This window comes from Rutilus rutilus, assembly GCF_951802725.1.
Source record: "Rutilus rutilus genome assembly, chromosome: 10".
In the NCBI taxonomy this organism is placed as follows: domain Eukaryota; kingdom Metazoa; phylum Chordata; class Actinopteri; order Cypriniformes; family Leuciscidae; genus Rutilus; species Rutilus rutilus.
Genome location: NC_140215.1, coordinates 40,706,579 through 40,726,102, shown reverse-complemented (window position 1 = coordinate 40,726,102; position 19,524 = coordinate 40,706,579). Strand labels below are relative to the sequence as shown.

The 19,524-nt window shown below is 46.1% G+C and overlaps 1 protein-coding gene across 2 annotated transcripts in view; it reads right to left on the bottom strand.

The window, feature by feature from the left end:
- Nucleotides 1-7,905, bottom strand: part of crfb4 (cytokine receptor family member b4) — a 43,100-nt gene extending 35,195 nt beyond the window's left edge. The window contains exons 1-3 of one of the 2 annotated variants that reach the window (XM_084421126.1): nt 7,620-7,905; nt 6,801-6,927; nt 6,168-6,334 (exon numbers count right to left, since the gene is read on the bottom strand). In XM_084421126.1, coding sequence (XP_084277252.1) covers nt 6,168-6,334; nt 6,801-6,927; nt 7,620-7,683 — 358 coding nt within the window. In that variant the 5' untranslated portion in view covers nt 7,684-7,905. The remainder of the gene's footprint in view (nt 1-6,167; nt 6,335-6,800; nt 6,928-7,619) is intronic. The other variant, XM_084421127.1, reaches the window with a different exon arrangement.
- Nucleotides 7,906-19,524: the final 11,619 nt, after the last annotated feature.

The following is a 19,524-nucleotide window of genomic DNA, read 5'->3' as shown; positions in this document are numbered from 1 at the left end:
ACGCAATTGAGACTTTTCACACGCTCTCACGCCACACATCCATTTTCTCACGCACAGAAAAATTGCGGAGCAAAGAGGTACTTTTAATATTAAACTAATTCTCAGCTCTTAGATTCCGTCAATTTTATTACGAAATTCAGACAAAAATAAATTTGGCGCTTGTAAATGTGACGTGACAGATCGCTGAGCGCCTCAGTTTAAGTGCAGGTGAACCGATCATCTGTTACTTTTTTATTTAAAGATGCAGTACAACTTACCGAAAGTATACATATCGACCAATTAGTGTTTTTCAACCACGGAAAGAGGTCAATATAACAGCAGGAGAACAATTATGTCACATAACGTTACATTTACCTCAGGAAAGCCATTTAATGACCATAGCATGTTAATTGAATAGAAAAAATAACTAGAGAGGAGATTTTGCTGAGCACTATATTACATATTTATTATATTTTTACTTATGTCATTAAATAATTGTTATTATAACAAAAACTGCATTATATTTAATTTAATTTGTTATTTTTAACCTTTAATAATACCAGCAGATTGGGCACTCTATGTTTACAGCATTAGGTGAGATTATTTTTTTTAAATACAATTTAAAATAAACATGTATCCAAATTAGTCAATATTGAATCAAAATCGGAATCAAATCACAAGAATGGAATTGAAATCTTGAAATTTTTGTAAAGCTAGGGGCGCTCTAGCCAGTGAGATGCCTAGTAGCATAAAAGGGTAAGAGAAGAAGTATGGAGAAGGAAGTATAGCCGTTTCTCAATATGCATTCTTGTCTGTACTTGTGTTCTTGTGGACTTGTGAAACGTCATCAGTCGCTGCCCAAGTACTGTTCCAATTCAAAGTTCACATCTAGCCAAGTCCAGTTCAAATCCCCGGATGTGTTCTTGATCCGCCCCTTTTACCGAGGATGCATCGAGAGGTGACTTGTGCGGACTTGAGACAGCCAGGTATCCCAGAATGCATCTCACACCAACCAGCAAGCGTCAATAGCAGAGGAGAAACCCAGTGTAATTTAAAAATACTGCTGTAATTGTGTCACAAAATGTAGTTTTAAGAGTATTTCAGGCGAGAATGTAGTTGTTTAAAGATCAAATCTTTGGTTTATTTATAAAGAGAGCGCCTATTTGAAAATTTGATCTGACGTTTTCGGAGTTGTGAGAACCAGGCAATCGGACGCTCGGCGCTCGTACCCCGCCGAGAACAGCCTTTCCTCGGCTAGTGCTGCTGACTTGCCACTGGCTTGGATGTCTCTAGTCTAGTGGTTTAACATGAGATATAAATCGTCTTGTGTATATGGGCGATTTATTTATTTTATTTGTCTCATTAATCTATAATTTGTTCCCTGGCAAAACGTTAAGCTGAGGGCAAAGTGAAGTTTCATAGCTTTATTTAGTCTATTTAACTTTAACGTTGTAGCGAGCTGACTTTTGTTTGATTGAATCGTTTGCTTTATTATTGAATAGCTTCTTATACCTTTTAGGCTACTTATACTTTTATTATGGCTATTATTGATCATTAAAACTGACATTTAACAAAAAAAAGGTTGTCATTTTATTTTATATATTTAAAACATATAAAATATTTTATTATAGCCTACATGTTGCCTACATTCTCTTCACTGTATGTACATATATAATAAAATGACACAACCCTGTCTCTTTTTGCTAAATGTTAGTTTTAATGATCAATATTATAATGTTTTTTTATTCATCATTCATCAAGAGTCAGGGTTGTGCTTTATATTTCGTGTTGTTATAAATATGCAGTGAAGATAATCAATTGCGTTGCCTGAACCACAGCCTAGATATACATAAAGAGATAATCGGAGAAGCCAGAGCGAGCTGAGTGACGCTATCAAGTACGCCGCTGTTCCATTTCAGAATTATCGGACTTGCGTCCTCCCGTCCTGGGAGTTCGTTCTCCTGAGTCGAACTTGTCAAGTCCGAACTACCAAGGACACAAGTCCGAACTTTGCGTACTTGGTATTGAGAAACGGCTTATGTGTTAACCACATGGAGAAGCTTTCTCACCAATGCTGTCTTGATTTTTTCCCTCATTTGAGGAACCTGAGGTTCTTTAACTCAAATAGGGTTCAACATGCAGGCCTGAGCTGGAAGCTGGACTATTGATAGGACCTTGATCAAAAATGGGATTAACTGTCTTCGTTTTGTCCACAACATCTTTTTGCCATCTATGGTTCATTTTATAAACTACAGTTCACATTACTGACAGTTATTGGGAAGCTCGGTTGCAGGCAGATGTGGCCTCATCAACAAGGCACTTAAGTACTATTTCATCTTGCTTCTACGTCACTTAAGACTAAACCTTGAGTAATCAAAGACACTGCTACAAAAGTCTGAACTGAACTGTTTGATTTTTCCCATGCAACTGCGTAACTATATGTACATTGTAAGTTACTGACTGTATGTTGATTTGTGGTGTAATACACTTGGCTCATTGAAATGAGAAAGTCTCTGGTCCCTTAATTATGTAGCATCAAAAACATTATTTTAAAATCAGGTGTTACATAATATAATGCGCCGGAACAGGGACCTGAAGAAAGAAAAAGCAAAACTTGATTGAATCTTGAAGAGAGACACAAATTCTGCTTTCAGTGAGTCATGCCACATATGTGTTTTTATTGTGACCATATTTTGAGGTGTCATTACATTGCTATCAACTTGGGTCTTTAAAGCTAAGGTTACTTTTAGTGGTTTGTTAGTTGCAAAATGGCCTTCACACAAAGAGAGGCAGAGGGTGATGTTCCTTTAAGCCCAGACTATTCTTCAGAAAATTTCACTAGGCATCGTGAGCCTGTCCGAGACCTTATTCATTCTCTCAGTAATTTATATCTGGAAAATGAACAAGAAAATGTAGAACAAGAAGGTGATTTCGATGATTCTCTGTTACCTCCTCCTCCTGAAAATGAAGAAGATGAAAGTCTATTAACTATGATAATGGCCTCAAGAATGTATAAAGTTGAAAGGGTTAAAGTAGAGTGGAGGGTTTAGAAGGTTCCTCTGATGTTCATTTTAAAGATATGCAACGCCAGTTGAATGAGCAAAGTAATCGGATGACTGCTATTGAAGGTCAGTTGCAACACATATTATACCTGCATAAGGACCATCACACAGATATGCAGCGTTTAGAAAACTCACTATCTGCCAAATTTGAGGCTGGATGCGGCCAAGTAAAAGTCACCTTGGAAACTAAAGTCCAGGAGTTGGGACAAGTGACTATGGATTGCCTGAAACGGAGAGATGGCCAGCTGAGATCTCTAATTCAGTCTTCTGGGGGAGCCACTTTTACTCCAGGTTTTAACCACACTGTAGCAGCCCATAGTTCTTTTCGTCCTGTACATTGCCAGACCCCCATCAAACTAGAGTTTCCAAAGTTCGGAAGTTTAGACAGAGAAGATCCCATTATGTATCTGGAGCAATGTGATGAGTATCTGGCTATACAGCCTCTGAATGATGTTGAAATTTTATCCATGCTTCCTTCTGTATTAACGTATACAGCTAAAGACTGGTAGCTGGCAGAGAAGAAGAAAGTAAGAACATGGTCACAATTTAAGTCTGCTTTCCTTCAATCCTTTTTATCTGAAGATCACGAAGTTGAGGTGGAGAGAAGAATAACAAAGAGTTGATTAAAGCATCAGGACGTTTACGTACCAGTACAGAGCATTATGTTTGAGGTTGAAGCCAGCTATGACGGAACGTGAGATTCTCCAAGCAGCACTCCGGAACTGCAATCCAAGGATAGCCAGTATTTTGAGAGGTACTGCAACTACTGTGGATGAGCTGGTACGTGTAGGAACGCTCATAGAGAGAGATATGGGTGAGCAGAGAGCCTTCTGGAAGCAAAGACATCAAGAAAACACCTCTAAGCCTGCTGAAACCAATAAATTCCCAAGAGGACGACAATCTAATCCACATATTGCTGTCTTATCAGAGAACGACGGAAAGCCGATAACAACCTTAACATTCCCCATAACTATCAAAGGCCACCAATATCAAGCAATACTGGATACTGGAAGCACTTATTCATTAGTGCAAGAGTCATGTTGGCAACAATTGACATCAAAACATGAAGTCATGCAATCAAGTAGAGGACAGTCGTTTTCCCTTGCTAATGGTTATGTACAGTCAGCCGTAGGAAAGATATCTTGGCAAAGTACAATTCATGGTCATAACTATCCTCTAAGAGCCTATGTGATGAGAGACTGTGACTTGACTTTCTCAGTTGTATTGGGGCTTAAGTTTCTGATGACCTCAGGAATCCTCCTTGATTTTAAAAACTCTACGTATACACTGCCTGAAGAATGCGATACAATCCACACCTTCAACACTTATTCACCCTCGCCGACAGTTAGTCTGCACCTTGCATTACCTTTAGTGCCAACGACTTCCCCTACGCTTGCCACCATAAAGGAGTTAGTAGATCGAGCTGATGCTTCTAAAGCGCAAAGACGTCAACTAGAAGGTCTAATGCTTGATTGGCCAACAGTGTGCACAGATAATTAAGGGACCAGAGACTTTCTCATTTCAATGAGCCAGGTGTATTACACCACAAATCAAGATACAGTCAGTAACTTACAATGTACATATAGTTACGCAGTTGCATGGGAAAAATCAAGCAGTTCAGTTCAGACTTTTGTAGCAGTGTCTTTGATTACTCAAGGTTTAGTCTTAAGTGACGTAGAAGCAAGATGAAATAGTACTTAAGTGCCTTGTTGATGAGGCCACATCTGCCTGCAACCGAGCTTCCCAATAACTGTCAGTAATGTGAACTGTAGTTTATAAAATGACCCATAGATGGCAAAAAGATGTTGTGGACAAAACAAAGACAGTTAATCCCATTTTTTGATCAAGGCCCTATCAATAGTCCAGCTTCCAGCTCAGGCCTGCATGTTGAACCCTATCTGAGTTAAAGAACCTCAGGTTCATCAAATGAGGGAAAAAAGCAAGACAGCATTGGTGAGAAAGCTTCTCCATGTGGTTAACACATACTTCCTCCTCCATACTTCTTCTCTTACCCTTTTATGCTACTAGGCATCTCACTGGCTAGAGCACCCTCACTGGCTAGTGACAGGATTAAATAACACACGCCCTGAAAGCTAATGGGACAAAAACTGTTACAGCCTTTCCAAACAAAAAGTGTCTTACAAAATAAAAAATTGTTTTATGTGAATGATTAGGCAGGATGATTTTCACATCATTTTGAAGAAAAAACTCTAGGCGACAAAATGCATTATTCAAAAGTATTGTGGACACATATTTAGTATGTGATTTGTGGCCTTATTTCAGAAACTTTTTTCAGAAATTAAAGATTTTTTTTTAGTTTTTTCAATAACCACGCATAAACATTATTCTCTCAAAAATACAAACATGTACATACATGTGGCTCACATATTATGGTAGCCCTGTTTGTGCTAAATAGAGTGTAATTATACCTTTGCCATTAATATGTTTAGAAGTAACTGAAAAAAGCACAAAGATCAGGGCATGTCAGAACATCTCAAGGACCCCAAAACACCTTAGACCCCAGAGGGTTAAGCGCAGTAAGCCGGTCATTTTGGTACTTGCGACTCACAAGCTCTTTGAGAGTCGGCTTTATGTGCGCTCCACATATATATATCGATAAGTGGTGCGTAAAAAACCTGCAGGAATTAGTAAAATGATATGCAATACAAGCACTATTTAACTGAGGCGGGTGTGTGTCACTTCACTGTTGGAGAGAAGAGAGTGAGAACGCACAGCTGAAGTTATCGCCTGTGCCGCTGGAAACAAAACGGACCGGCTCCGGAAAATGTGAGACTTTTCAAACATTTGCAAAATTATCACAAATTTTGTTTTGACACTGTCATTAGGGAGTATGAAGTGTAGACTGATATGAGAAAAAAAGAATAATTTTTAAACCATTTTGGCATAAGGCTGCAACAATAAAATGTGAAAAACCGAAGGGTTCTGGATACTTCTTAGTACGTGTGACACTAGAGGGATAGAAGTCATTGATGTTCAGTGTAGCTCAAGGTCCTCTAGAAATGTCTACTTGTGTTCTAGAGTGGACCAGACGAGCTCCAGTGGGATGACTTACAAATATGCCTAAGTACTGCCAACAGAATCAAAATAAGAAATGAAATGACTCACTTATTTTATCCACTGAAAACTCTTTAATCTCCACCCAATCAGACGTCTCTCCATGTAGTTCTGTCCGAACTCGAAGTTGGTAAAGTCCAAAAGTGGAAATATCATTAGTGAAATCACAGCTTAGTGATGAGCTGCGGACACATACTGGCTCATAATCTCTCCACGTTCTACACATACAGGGAGAAAATGAAACAATAACATTACAGAAATGCATAACCAGACTTTCATCAACCCAGAAAAGCATATTTCTACTGGTAACACTTTATTTTACAGTGTCTTTGTTACATATGTTACATGTATTTACCATAGTAATAACAGTAAATTATGCATAATTACATGCAAATAGCCCTCAACCAAATCCTAATCGTACCCTAACCCTATAGTAAGTACATGTAGTTACTTAATGCTTCTAAACCCTCCAGTACATCATTGTAAGTGCATTAATATACACAAGTTTGGTCTTTGTGTTTTATTATACAGATTTTCCTCTTTTTTTCAGAGACAAGAGCAGGCCACCGATGTTTTTAACCAGGAATATTCTAATAGTATGAAGCCATTTAATTATATTTGTAAAATGTCACGCATATTATTTTAACAGTAAAAGGTCAAATGAGTGCATCGTAATTAACTTACTTCAGTTCAGCGGTGTAGTTAAAAAGTTGATTAGTGGTGTTTTGTGGCCGATCCCATTCCAGAACTAATCCCATGTCCAGAGATTTCACAGTCACATTCTCAGGGATTGGGACTCTCTCTGTTAACACTCAAACACACAGACATACACACATTAAAACAAAGCTTTACTAAAATACATTACTGTAAAATACACGCTGCCACCATCATGAAAGTCATGAAAACCCTGAAATAACACAAATGGAAGGAAATTATCTAGTGACCAATAAATGTTAAACAAATCAATCTTTCCTAAAGTGGATACAAATAACAATAATACATTTCCGTGCCTAGGAGGGGGAAAAAGAAGAAAAAAGTGTATATGTTATTACTTTGTAAGGAGACACATTGTGTATTTTTCAACAACTCGTGATACAACACAAAAAAACATACGTTTGGTCAATGATCTTCACTGCAACTCTAGTGTGTTTTTATAGGCCTGAATACATAATTAGGTAAATTATAATACAAAATTGAGTTCATATTCATGAGTTTAAATATGAGTGGTTAAGAGTTTTTAAACACTCAGTCCAGAGAAGTGTGTGATTGTCTGTTGGTGTGAATGTTGCTGTCTGAATCAGTCATTAACATTATCAGGAAGTTCAGCGATCATTTACTGTCAGAGGTTTTTGCCGGAACCCGTTTGACGCCACGACTAAAGTTTGACAATAACAAAGCAGTGTCTAAGAATGATATGAACTAGTAGAGTTTTTATCATCGTCGTTCATATTATTACAGAGGGTTTAATTCGTGTAAAGTCTCTATAACATGAATGAAACTCACCTGCGCTGACGTAGACGATATACCACAACGAGACCACAGACAGACAGGAGAAAACGGTCCTCATTCTTCTTCAACGGAGCAGATTCACCTTTATAAAGTCCAGTTTGTTATAAAGTGCTCTCTGAGAGCGCGTGCACGGTGTGTCGTGTGTGTGTGTGAGAGAGAGAGAGTGAGGAAGTGCAGTCAGTCTAGAAAGGAAAGCGAAAGAAGTGTGCTGATAAACTTGCATAATTATTCGCATAACATGTTTACAAGAAACGTCTCCGGTTACTATCGTAACCCCGGTTCCCTGAGAGGCGGGAACGAGACATTAAGTCAGCTATGACGTATATGGGAACTCCTCCCTTCTCCACTTTCGCTGAAATCTTATGGGCTAACGCCAGCTGGGGACAGCTGGCCAATTGACGCGAAGCATGCAAATACTGACAGGTCAGCGGGCAGTATAAAATGCATGGGCGCGGAAATTACGTAAGAATCACGACTGAACGCTAGCACAGCTGATCAAACAGCGAGCACGGTGGCTAACGTAATTTCTCATTCCCGCCTCTCAGGGAACCGAGGTTACGATAGTAACCGGAGACGTTCCCTTTCAAAGCGGTAACTCAATGTCGGAAAGTCTTTTATTCCCTGTCGTTTTATTTTGAAACTGTTGTGATGTCATTTCCTTTCCGAGCGCATCACATCCTCATTCCCGACTCCGCATTCTGTGGGATGGTGGCTCTCGTGTGCGTAACCTAAGCGAAAGTAAGTTTCATCCTGCACTAAGATGCAAATATTGCCATCGGACTTGTTTAGATGTTGTCTACTTTCACCTGTTTTCCTGTTAAGTATCTTATATGCATGGTTTCGATACTTTCGTGTGTATTTCTTTAGTTAATAGGTATCACGTGACTGTTATAAGCCGCGTTAGACTGGAGATTGTTTACTTTACATTATTTCAGCCTTAAGCTGCATTCTCGAGTGCTATATTTCAGTTCTTATGCCCTTTAGTCCTACTGCTAAATCGTGTTTAGCCTCTGTGTCGCTGCCAGACGTACCTAGAGTGTAGTTCGGCACTCCCTGGCCATACGCCCCTCACGTGCTGGGCGCATGGGGTGCAGTTGCGCCCGCTTCCACTAGAGGGAAGCAAAGACCACCAAATGCATTTAGTATTCCTACTTTGCCCCATTAACCCTTTGTATGCCTGTATATTAGTTGTTTATGACTCTTTTCAGGTTATTTGACCAAATTAATATATTTTAGTATTCTGATTCAATGTTTATTATTGTATTGGATATTACTGTATACTTTTGTACATCTTTTTTATACTTTGTACATTGTGATTAATATGATTTTATTCTTTGTTTCTTTTATAGACCACACTTACACACACACATATACCTATTTGTACACCAATGCCTGTACCCAAACTTCAATAATAAAGTTTGCTGGAATAATTTCTCCGTGCCCTTCTCTCTAACCGGAGCCCTGTCAAAGGAAACTGTCAGACCAGTATTACCCCCTTCAAAGTGTCCCACTCTATCACATGGTCCTTCGAGCCGGATATGACAGCTTTCTGGAGACAATATGGAGCCAGGGCAACCATCTGCAGATCCAGCAGTTCGTTCTCGACCCCAGCGGGAGATACAGTTACCAGCATCCCTTGCAAACTTTGAAGTTGGGTACACACCGAGAGTCACAGTACTTCCTTCCACCGAAGCTGAGGAACTCAGAGAACAAGAACGGCAGAGACGTCGACTGGAGGAGAAAGCAGAGATGGCATACAAGAGTAAAGAGGCTATCACCAGGCATCAGATGTTGCAACGGCGACTGAAAGAGAAAGAGATGGAATTGGCGCAAGCAGCTCTTATCACGTCTTTCTTGAAGAAAGAAGGAATTAAGAGTCCCCGTTCCTCCAGGCCCCTCAGTGAATGTGAGTACAACCTGAGGTCCTCATCAGAAGCTCAGCCTCTCCACTCACAAGGTGCACATGGACTGCTCCATTCTACTCCATCTATTCATGTTCCGACACCAGTCTCCAGCGCAGTCATTAGTCCACCTGTCTCAACCAGTCTTCCATCAGTCCAGCCCGCTCCACAAGTGAGTGCTTATACTACTACTAGTATACTCGCCCAGCCGCAGCCTACATATATTACCATGCTTCCTCCTCCTGCAATCATCAACCCAGCTTCGCAGTCGGCTCCCAGACCAGCCGTGAGTGCCGTTAATTCATGTGCTCCGCCACTGTCAGTAGAACAGTATATGGCCCCACTTCGCCAGCCACAGATGGTCTATAGCCAAGCCCAGGTCCAATATGTGCCTCCACCTGTTACACCTCTACAGCCAGTGCTATCAGCTGCTAACACGCTGTCCTATCCTTACCCCGTCATGCCACCTTTGCCACGACAGGGCACAGCACCTCTAGATTACAGGGCAGCGCCGGGTACAGACCTCATGGAGCTCCTAGTTGCCACATCTTATGGCCTTCCTAGACCTACTCTACCTCACTTCACCTCAGGTAAAGAGTCAGACTTTGCCCTGCTCAAGATGGCTTTGGACAATCTGCTCAATACACATGCTCACCTCACAGAGCAGTTCAAATATCAAGTCCTCCTCGATCACTTGAAACTGCCAAGCGCCTACAAGCTAACCCAAGCCTACATGTACCATCCAAAGCCGTACACCTCAGCCCTCCAGGCTCTCCAAGATAAATATGGGCAACCGCGTCAGCTCGTGCAGAGCGAGCTGGGTGCCATCTTAAACTCACCTCACGTAAGATCTGGAGATCCAGAGGCATTTGACAACTTTGCCCTATCAGTACAAGGTCTAGTTGGCATGCTCTGCTCCCTCGAGGGTGAGAATGGCTACGAACTGCGATGCGGCTCCCACGTCGACAGGCTGCTCAGCAAACTGCCTACTAACTATCGAGACGCGTTTGTGGAGTACAGCATAAACCGAGGCATCCTGAGGACCGGCACTGATCAGACCTACACGCTTGAAGACTTCTCTGTTTGGCTTCAGTTAAAGTCACAAGCAAAGCGCATTTCATCTCGAGCATCTCTGATGTTCCAAGACCAGCCTAAGCCAGTTAAGGGCCAAAGGAAATCTCAGGGTCCTTCATCCAATGTGTTTTACAACACTGAGAGTCAAGCTAAGGTAGCCCCTCCAGATCCTGCTTGCAGCACAAAGTCATCCAAAGGTAAACCCAGTGTGAAGCCTTACTGCCCGTACTGCGATGCCCGTGAGCATTACCTCAGCTTGTGCCCCAAATTCAAAACGCTCACTCCATCAGAGATTTCCACCTGGATTAAAGACAGAGGCTGTTGGAGGTGTGGCAGGAACCATAAACCTGAGGCATGTACTCTCAAGAAGCCTTGCCAAGTGTGCAAACAGCAACACCTGACCGTGCTCCATGAAGTATGTTCCCAAGAGGCTAAGAAAGTGTTGATGTGCTGCTCCCGACACCATATACGTTGACCGTCCTAGTCGTCCGCAGAGAGTCATGTTGAAGCTAGTTAAGGTGCGCCTGTACAATGCCGAGCACTCTCTGGAAGGTTTCGCTATTCTGGATGACGGATCAGAGAGAACCCTCATTCTTCCCTCAGCAGTCCGGCATCTCCATTTAGCCAAAGAGCCTGAAAGTTTGCCTTTGCGTACTGTCCGCCATGAGGTGATCCATCTACAAGGAGCCGCTGTCTCGTTCGACATCTCCCCAGCTCATTCTCCCAAACAAAGGTACAACATCTTTCATGCCTTCACTGCTGGTGAGCTGAGCCTGTCTGAACATAGCTATCCTGTCAAGTCACTCATGCGCAGATACCCCCACCTGCAAGGTCTTCCTCTGCCGAAGGTTGACAAGGTCCAGCCGCTTCTGCTGATAGGCTCTGACTTTCCACATCTGCTGCTTCCCAAACAACTGGTCCGAGCAGGTCCTCCTGGGAGTCCTGTAGCTGTGCGTACTGCTCTTGGTTGGACATTGCAAGGCCCCGCCAACCTCAACCTCACTGGTGATCACTCTCACTGCTACTTCACCATGTCTCCTAACTCAGAGCTGCAGCGGTTGAACGACTATGGGAAGTTGACATAACCCCGTATGCCAACGCCAAGACTGTGATCCGCTCCAAAGAAGATCAGCAGGCCCTAGAACTGCTGGAACAGCGCACAGTCAAGGTAGAAGTGGATGGAGTAACAAGGTATGCTACTCCACTACTGAGGTGCAAAGCTAGCCTCACGCTTTGGGCTCCAAAGCACACATTGCTCCCACAGCTACGGAGCACAGAACGCCGTCTAGCCAAAGACACTGCTCTAGCCAACACCTACTGTCAAGAAATACAGAAGCTTGAACAGTTGGGCTACGCCAAACCTCTACCTCCTGACACAGTAGACAGCTCCACAGAGTCCTGGTATCTGCCGCACCACGTTGTCCATCACAACGGTAAGGCGAGGATTGTCTACAACTGTTCCTACCAGCACAACGGTCAAAGTCTCAACAGCCAACTGTTGCCCGGTCCGACCTTAGGTCCTACTCTCCTCGGTGTACTTCTTCGGTTCCGAGAACACAGTGTGGCTATCAGTGGTGACATCAAAGCGATGTTTCATCAAGTTCGCCTGCTACCAGAAGACAAGCCCCTTCTCCGTTTTCTCTGGAGAGGAATGAAGAGGGAGGAGAAACCAACGGTGTATGAATGGCAGGTTTTGCCATTTGGGACGACATGCAGTCCCTGCTGTGCCATGTACGCCCTTCAGCTGCATGTGAAGGATAACAGCAGCGGTCATGAGGACATCCTACACCTTGTGGAGACTGCCTTCTACGTTGACAACTGTTTGACCAGTGTCACGAATGCTGATGAAGCCAAGACCATTATCAACCAGATGCGTAAACTGCTCTCAGCTGGAGGCTTTGACATCAGGCAGTGGGCCAGTAACACCCCCACAGTTGTTGAGCATCTTCCATTGGAAGCGAAAGCAGCAAGCACCGAGTTGTGGCTCTCTCAGCCTCGACAAGATCCCGAAAAGCCAGCCTTAGGCCTTCGCTGGAATTGCCTTACCGATCGCCTTGGGTACCGCCACAGACTAGTAGAGTATTCACAGCCAACTCTGAGGAACGTCTACAAGGTGATGGCAACACAATATGATCCCCTCGGATACCTAATTCCATTCACCACACGAGCGAAGATCCTTATTCAAGACCTGTGGAGAGTGGGAGTTGGTTGGGATGAACCGATCAGACCAGAGGCTCTGCTGGATATCTGGACACAATGGGAGAGTGAACTAGTCCATCTTCCACAAGTGGAAATCCCCCGATGCTATGTCCCATCAGTAGCAGACACTGGGCCACCCAGACGAGAGGCACACATCTTCTGCGATGCCTCTGAAAGAGCCTACAGGGCCGTCGCTTACCTCCGCACCCAAGACAATCAAGGTGAAGTCCATATTGCATTTGTGATGGCTCGGTCACGAGTGAGCCCTCGCAAACAACTATCCATGCCACGCCTCGAACTGTGTGCTGCTTTAGCCTGAGCCCAGCTGGCTAAAGTCATTATGACAGAACTGTCACTCCCTTCCCAGCAAGTCACTCTCTGGACTGACGCGATGACAGTTTTGACGTGGCTCAATTCCGACTCGTGTCGCTACAAGGTCTTTGTAGGAACTAGAGTCGCAGAAATTCAAGAGCTCACTGAAAATTCGACCTGGCGGTACATCAGCACCACTGACAATCCAGCCTGTTGGCCTGTTGAGAGTGGGAGGTAGACTACGCAGAGCAGAAGATCTTGACCCAGATGCGATACATCCTATCATCCTCGATCCCAAATCTCATGTCACGAAGCTGCTCATTAAGAAATATGACAGTGAACTGCTACATCCTGGTCCCGAGCGGGTTTTCGCCGAGGGTTTTCACCCCTTCAGAGTGTCCCATTCTATCACACTCAACATTACGTCAGCTATGACGTATATGGGAACTGTATTAAATCCCGCCGTGAGAGCAGTGAAGATAAGCCCTGAACGGAGTCAATCACACCCACACATAAGCAAGACAGTTCCAGCCAATAGCCGCGTCGCTAAGAGTACTCGCATCTGATAGGCGGAACTAGACCAATGAGACATCTGCTCCAACCCTAACAAAATTTGCATATCTTAATGCAATGAATGTGAAGGCTGCACTGAATAGGGCAGACACAACACAATAAGCACTCAAGCATGAGAGTTAAACACAGAATCGACGGCGTTTGCGGTGACAACTGCATAAACCTTATAAACCATAATAGAGTTAGCAGCCATGGTATCTACTGTATAGCTGGTTATAACAGTCACAACACATGAATAAAACTTAACTCACCGATAGTACATGTGACGCTACAGAGGGTACATCCAGCTTGTAAAACCTGGCGAATGTGTTCTGGGAAGACCAGCCAGCAGCAAGACATAAATCCTGGATAGACATACCTCTAGACCAGGCCCATGAGGAAGCAATTGCCCCCGTAGAATGAGCTCTGATGTTGAGGGGACAGTCTTTCCCCTGGCATTCGTAAGCCAACGCAATAGCATCCACAATCCAGTGAGAAAGTCTCTGTTTTGAAACAGCACGTCCCTTATTACATCCACCAAAGCACACGAACAGCTGGTCCGACTGACGAAAGGCGCAGAGCGATCCACATACATCCGCAAAGCCCTAACAGGGCAAACAGCACTCTGAGCAGCGAGGCAGATACGGCGGGCAGGGAAACAACCTGTGCTCTAAACGGTGTATTGAGTGACTTCGGAACGTAACCTGGTCTCGGCCGGAGAGTGACATTACAGTCGCCAGGTCCGAAACAGATGCAATCATCGTTCACCGAAAACGCGTGTAAGTCTCCAATACGTTTCGCCGAGGCGAGAGTAAGAAGCAAGGCTGTCTTCAGGGAAAGCTCCTTAACCGCACTCAAAGCTAAAGGCTCGAACGGTGGTAGACATAGAACCCTCAAAACTAGAGCTAGATCCCACGGCGGCACGGAGGGCGGCTATGAAGGACGCAATCTCCTTGCTCCCCTGAGAAAACTGATTACCAGAGCGTGCTTACCGATCGATTGCCCGTCAACCGAGGAACGAAAAGTAGCAATAGCGGCCACATACACCTTCAGTGTGGATGGCAAACTCCCGCAATCCATTCTGTGCTGTAGAAAGCGCAAAACATCTGACACGGAACAGGTCCCCGGGTCAATACCAATGTCCTGGCACCATTTTGTGAAAACTCCCAACTTCAGAGCATAGAGGCGCCTGGTAGAAGGCACGCGCGCCTCCGTAAGTGTGCTCAGCACTCGTGAGTGCAGAGCATCCCGCTCATTTAGGGTCCGCGCAACGGCCACACATGAAGGTTCCACAGCTCGGGGCTGGGGTACCATATCGTGCCGTTCACCTGAGACAGCAGGTCCTTCCTGAGGGAGATTTGCCATGGGGGAGCCACCACTTACTCTCTCAGGTCCGCGAACCAGGGCTGATTCGGCCAGTTCGGGGCCACGAGTATCACTGACGTTCTCTCCTCACTGATTTTGCACAACACCATAGGCAGAATCTTCATCGGAGGGAATGCGTAAAGCCCGGCTTCCGGCCAACGTGATGTCAGAGCATCTCCCAGCAGCGGGGAGTGAGATAGCGAGAAGAACATCTGACAGTGCGTTTTCTCGCTTGTGGCAAACAGATCCACTTCCGCCCTCCCGAATCGATCCCAAATCATTTGAACTGATCCTGGGTAAAGCCTACCTCGAAAGCATGACCGCTCCACGGTTCAGGATACCGGGGATGTGCGCCGCTCTTATGGAGAGAAAGTGTCGGTCCGCCCACAACAGACTCGCTGCCTGTTTGAATAGAGCTCTGGAGCGCACGCCGCCCTGGCGATTTATGTACGAGACCACAGACGTGTTGTCGTTTCGAATGAGTACATGTAGTTGCTCCAATTTCGACCGAAAGGCTTGTAGGGCTAAGGACACCGCTTCCAATTCCAAACGGTTTATGTTTGGAATGTACCACAGTACCACAGGCCTGAGGCAGGTATGCCCAGGCACACTGCTCCCCAGCCTGAAGTTGACGCATCTGTCGAGACCACGGTGCGCTGCATCACTATACCCAAAGGAACTCCTGGGCTGAACATATCCGGGCTGTTCCACGGTCTCAGAGTGCTGACGCAACTGTGAGTGACCGTAATGCGCTTGTGGCCCGAAGACCACGCCCTCGGCGGAACTCGAGTTTTCAGCCAAAACTGCAGCGGCCGCATATGCAGCAGACCCAGATGGCACACTGAAGAAGCCGCCGCCATCAGTCGATGAAATTGCCTCTATGCGCTCTTGAGAGAGATAGGCTTGCATCGCCATCGAGTCCAAACATACTCCCAGATATGTTATAGTGATGGCGAAGCAGTGTTTCCACGTGACTGATTAGCACATCTTTTGAGTGGGCTAAAATCAGCCAATCGTTCAGATAATTCAAGATGCGCATTTCGCTCGATCTGAGGGGAGAAAGCGCTGCGTCCACACACTTTGAAAAGGTGCGGGGGGCCAGGGCCAGGCCGAATGGAAGCCTCGCAGATGGCTCTATGGCCCCTTTGCTCAACAGTTTCGCTATTTCGGCTCAAAGTAGATGTGCTACTTCCCTTTTCACCGTAGTTTCGGTTCGCGCTGCATAACGGCGGAGGCGTTGAGCGAACTGTAGCAAATAGCCTCTTTTTATAGTGTGCAGCACCCATTCTGATACCCCGGGGAGCTTTGCCCATGCACTTGCATGAATAGCTAGGGGTTGAATGAGATCTGGGCTCTGGCCGCGACATGGTGGCAACCGAAGAGCTTCGGTATGCTGTAACATAGACGCCGTGCTTGCAGCGTTCGAGGCGGGGGGCGTGCTGATCACAGCGGTCAACCTGCCCGCGCTCAACTCTCCTATGGCGGTTTGCTGAGAGAGAGCGAGCGGGGCGAACCCCGTAGGGCTTGTCATGTCTGTGAGTGAATGTGGGCGCGGGACAGCGGGCACATTTACTACACTGAAAACACCCTCTGCTTGAGCAGACTGTGTGTGCGTTGGTTTCGTTTTTGCAGAAACCGTGAGACATGCAGTGTGTAGTGTTTGTGGGCACTGGGTCGTGGGCACATTCACTACATTTAATGCACAATCGACATGAGTCGATTTTATGTGTGCGAGCCCTGGAAAGTGACGGGCTGTGCTTGTGTGTAGGAATGAGCACTGGGCTGTGGGCATTTTTACTACACTCATAACACCATCGCCCGTGGCCGGAATACCAGAAAATACACTCTTTATGAGATTTATCTGGGTCGCCGTAAAAACGGCGTTTGTGTGCAGGCAAACGGGCTGTAGTACCGGCTTGTTTTCTGCTAAATACACTGGAACAGTCGCATTTTCTGGAACTGAACGAGCGAGAAGTTTTGGTGGAAGTCTGGCCGCAGCGGGACTTGAACACCATCGTTTTCCTAGGCGGGCTAGGAAGACTTTGAGGCCTCAGGCTTTATCTCGATCTTAGGCCAGGGCCCACGCGGAGGGGGGTGGCGGCCAGCAGAGCGAGAGCGCGGTCTTGGGTCCCGGGCCTGTCGGCGCTGCAAAGCGGCGGCGGTGGGCTGCGGCTGGGAGCTTTGAGCAGACAGCTGTTCAGCAAATCTATCAACAGCAAATCAAAACAGCACCTCAGCAAATCTATCCGCGAAATCCTTGACGGATGATCCAAAGAGGCCGGCAGAGGAGATGGGGGCATCGAGGAATGCGGTGCGCTCCGAGTCCGACATCTCGGATAGCGTAAGCCACAAGTGTCTCTCAGCTACAGTGAGAGAGGCCATGCTCCGCCCTATGGCCTGTGCAGCGGACTTAGTGGCGCGAAGGGCTAGGTCCGTAGCGCTCCTCAGGTCCGGCACGCTGATAGCTTCCGGTCCTTCCTCATCCAGTTTACGGAGAAGGTTGGCCAGGAAGATCTGCAGGATGGCCATAGAATGTAGCGCAAATACAGCCTGCCCAGCGGCGGTTTAAGCGCGACCGTGCATAGCTGAAGTCGTGCGGCAGGTTTTTGATGGTAGCGCCGTCTTAGCACGCCGTCCAGCAGAGGGCGGGCAAAGATGGGTCGCTACAGCTTCTTCCACAGGGGGAAGAGAATGGTACCCCTTGTCTTTAGCACCGTCCACCACGGAGAATGCTGCTGAGACAGAGGTACGCACTCTGGCTGAGAAGGGGGCATTCCAAGACTTAGCGACTTCTTCATGAAGCTCAGGAAGAAAGGGCGCGGGTCTTGAAGACGGCGAAGCGCGGTCCCCTTGCAGGAAGCAACCGTCCAGCCGGTTGTGCGCAGGCTCCTCGGGCGTAGACCACTCAAGGCCGAGGCTCGCAACGGCCTGCTCGAGCAGACGCATGAGCTCTGCTTCAATGTTGGCTCTTTTCCCAGAAGGCTGGCGAACAGAGGGGGCGAGATCCACAGAGCTCGACCAGTCCTTACTGCCCGACGCCAGGAGAGAGCAGCTGTCATCCTCCACACACATGGGTTCTTCATCGTCATCCATGACGGAAGCGGCGGCAGACGGCGGCCGCTGTCCGGCAGTAAGAGACTCGGGTGAAGCAGGCGGCGAAGCTGGCGGGCGAACCGGCGAGCTTTTGCGGGTTGGAGGAGGTTCCGGGACCCGCTGAGCACCGCGCTTTTTACGGCACGGCACCGCAGCGGGCGGAGGTGCAGACTCGGCAAAAGATGCCAGGCGAGTCCTCAGAGTCACCATGGGCATCAGCTCGCAGTGAGGGCAGCCGCCGCCAGCGAGCACGAGAGCTGCGTGATCTTCACCCAGGCAGGAAACGCAGATAACATGGCGGTCCCCGTCGCTGAGTGGAGCTCGACACGAGCCACAGAAGGTGCAAGACATCTGAAAAAAAGACGCTCAGCTCTTTTAGGCAGAGAGTGTGAGTCGCAGCGGCAACACACACTAGCAGAGAAAAAGGATATAGACACCGGATAGCGTAGCAGGAACGGCGACTGAAGGCGGCGAGTTGTCGGCCAGCGACTTCAGGTGCAAGGGCTCGTCCCGCAGAAGGCTTTCTCAGACGGCGCGGCTTCTTCCTCTCGGGATCCGCATCGCTGAAGAGATGAAAAATCAGATTCTTCAGCCTGTCGAGCCATATTTATAGGCCCAAGCCATGCCCATTTTGGCGGGACGTGACGTAGACATTGGATCTGACGTCACGAGGGGCCTCTCTCGATAGGCTGCTGCAGTTGCCGCAGGGCAGCCAATGGGCGCGCGAGCCGTCTCGCCTATGTCTGCATGCTGCCGCAACGCGTTTTACATTATTACAAAATTAAGGATAATTTTTGGCTTCAATATCTCGCGGAAAAGAGATTTTCCCCTAGCGTAAGATATTACGCAGTACGAGAGACCTCTCGTAAGAGAACAATTGTACACAAACAAACCAGCCTAACTCACTCGCTCGTTTCTCTACTGGCCTTTTCCGAACTCACCGCATTAACCCTATAACGGCCGGGGCAAAATAAAACAGCAATTTCACAACAATTATAAAGGGTCTGGGCGCTACACTATTAAAAGCGTATTAAGAGGTGGATTAATTCAGGTGTGAGACCACTGAAGGCCTAGGTGTGAAATGCACCACCCGCTACTGATAAAAAGTATAAAGAGCATCTAACTACTATTTACATAGTGTAAAAAGAATCTCTTGCTATTTAAACAGTGAAAATAGCATCTATTTGTGCAAATAGCCGCTGCATTTAATAAATTGAATGGTGTGCAGGGCTTGACGTTAACTTTTTTGCTCACTAGCCAATTTGGCTAGTGGTTTTCCAAAGTTACTAGCCACACAGCATTTTTACTAGCCACATTTTTGTTGTTGTGAAATTACCTGATAAAAGTTAACTATGGCGTGCTAAAATTTACTTGAACTAGATTTACAACCCTTTTAAATGTAA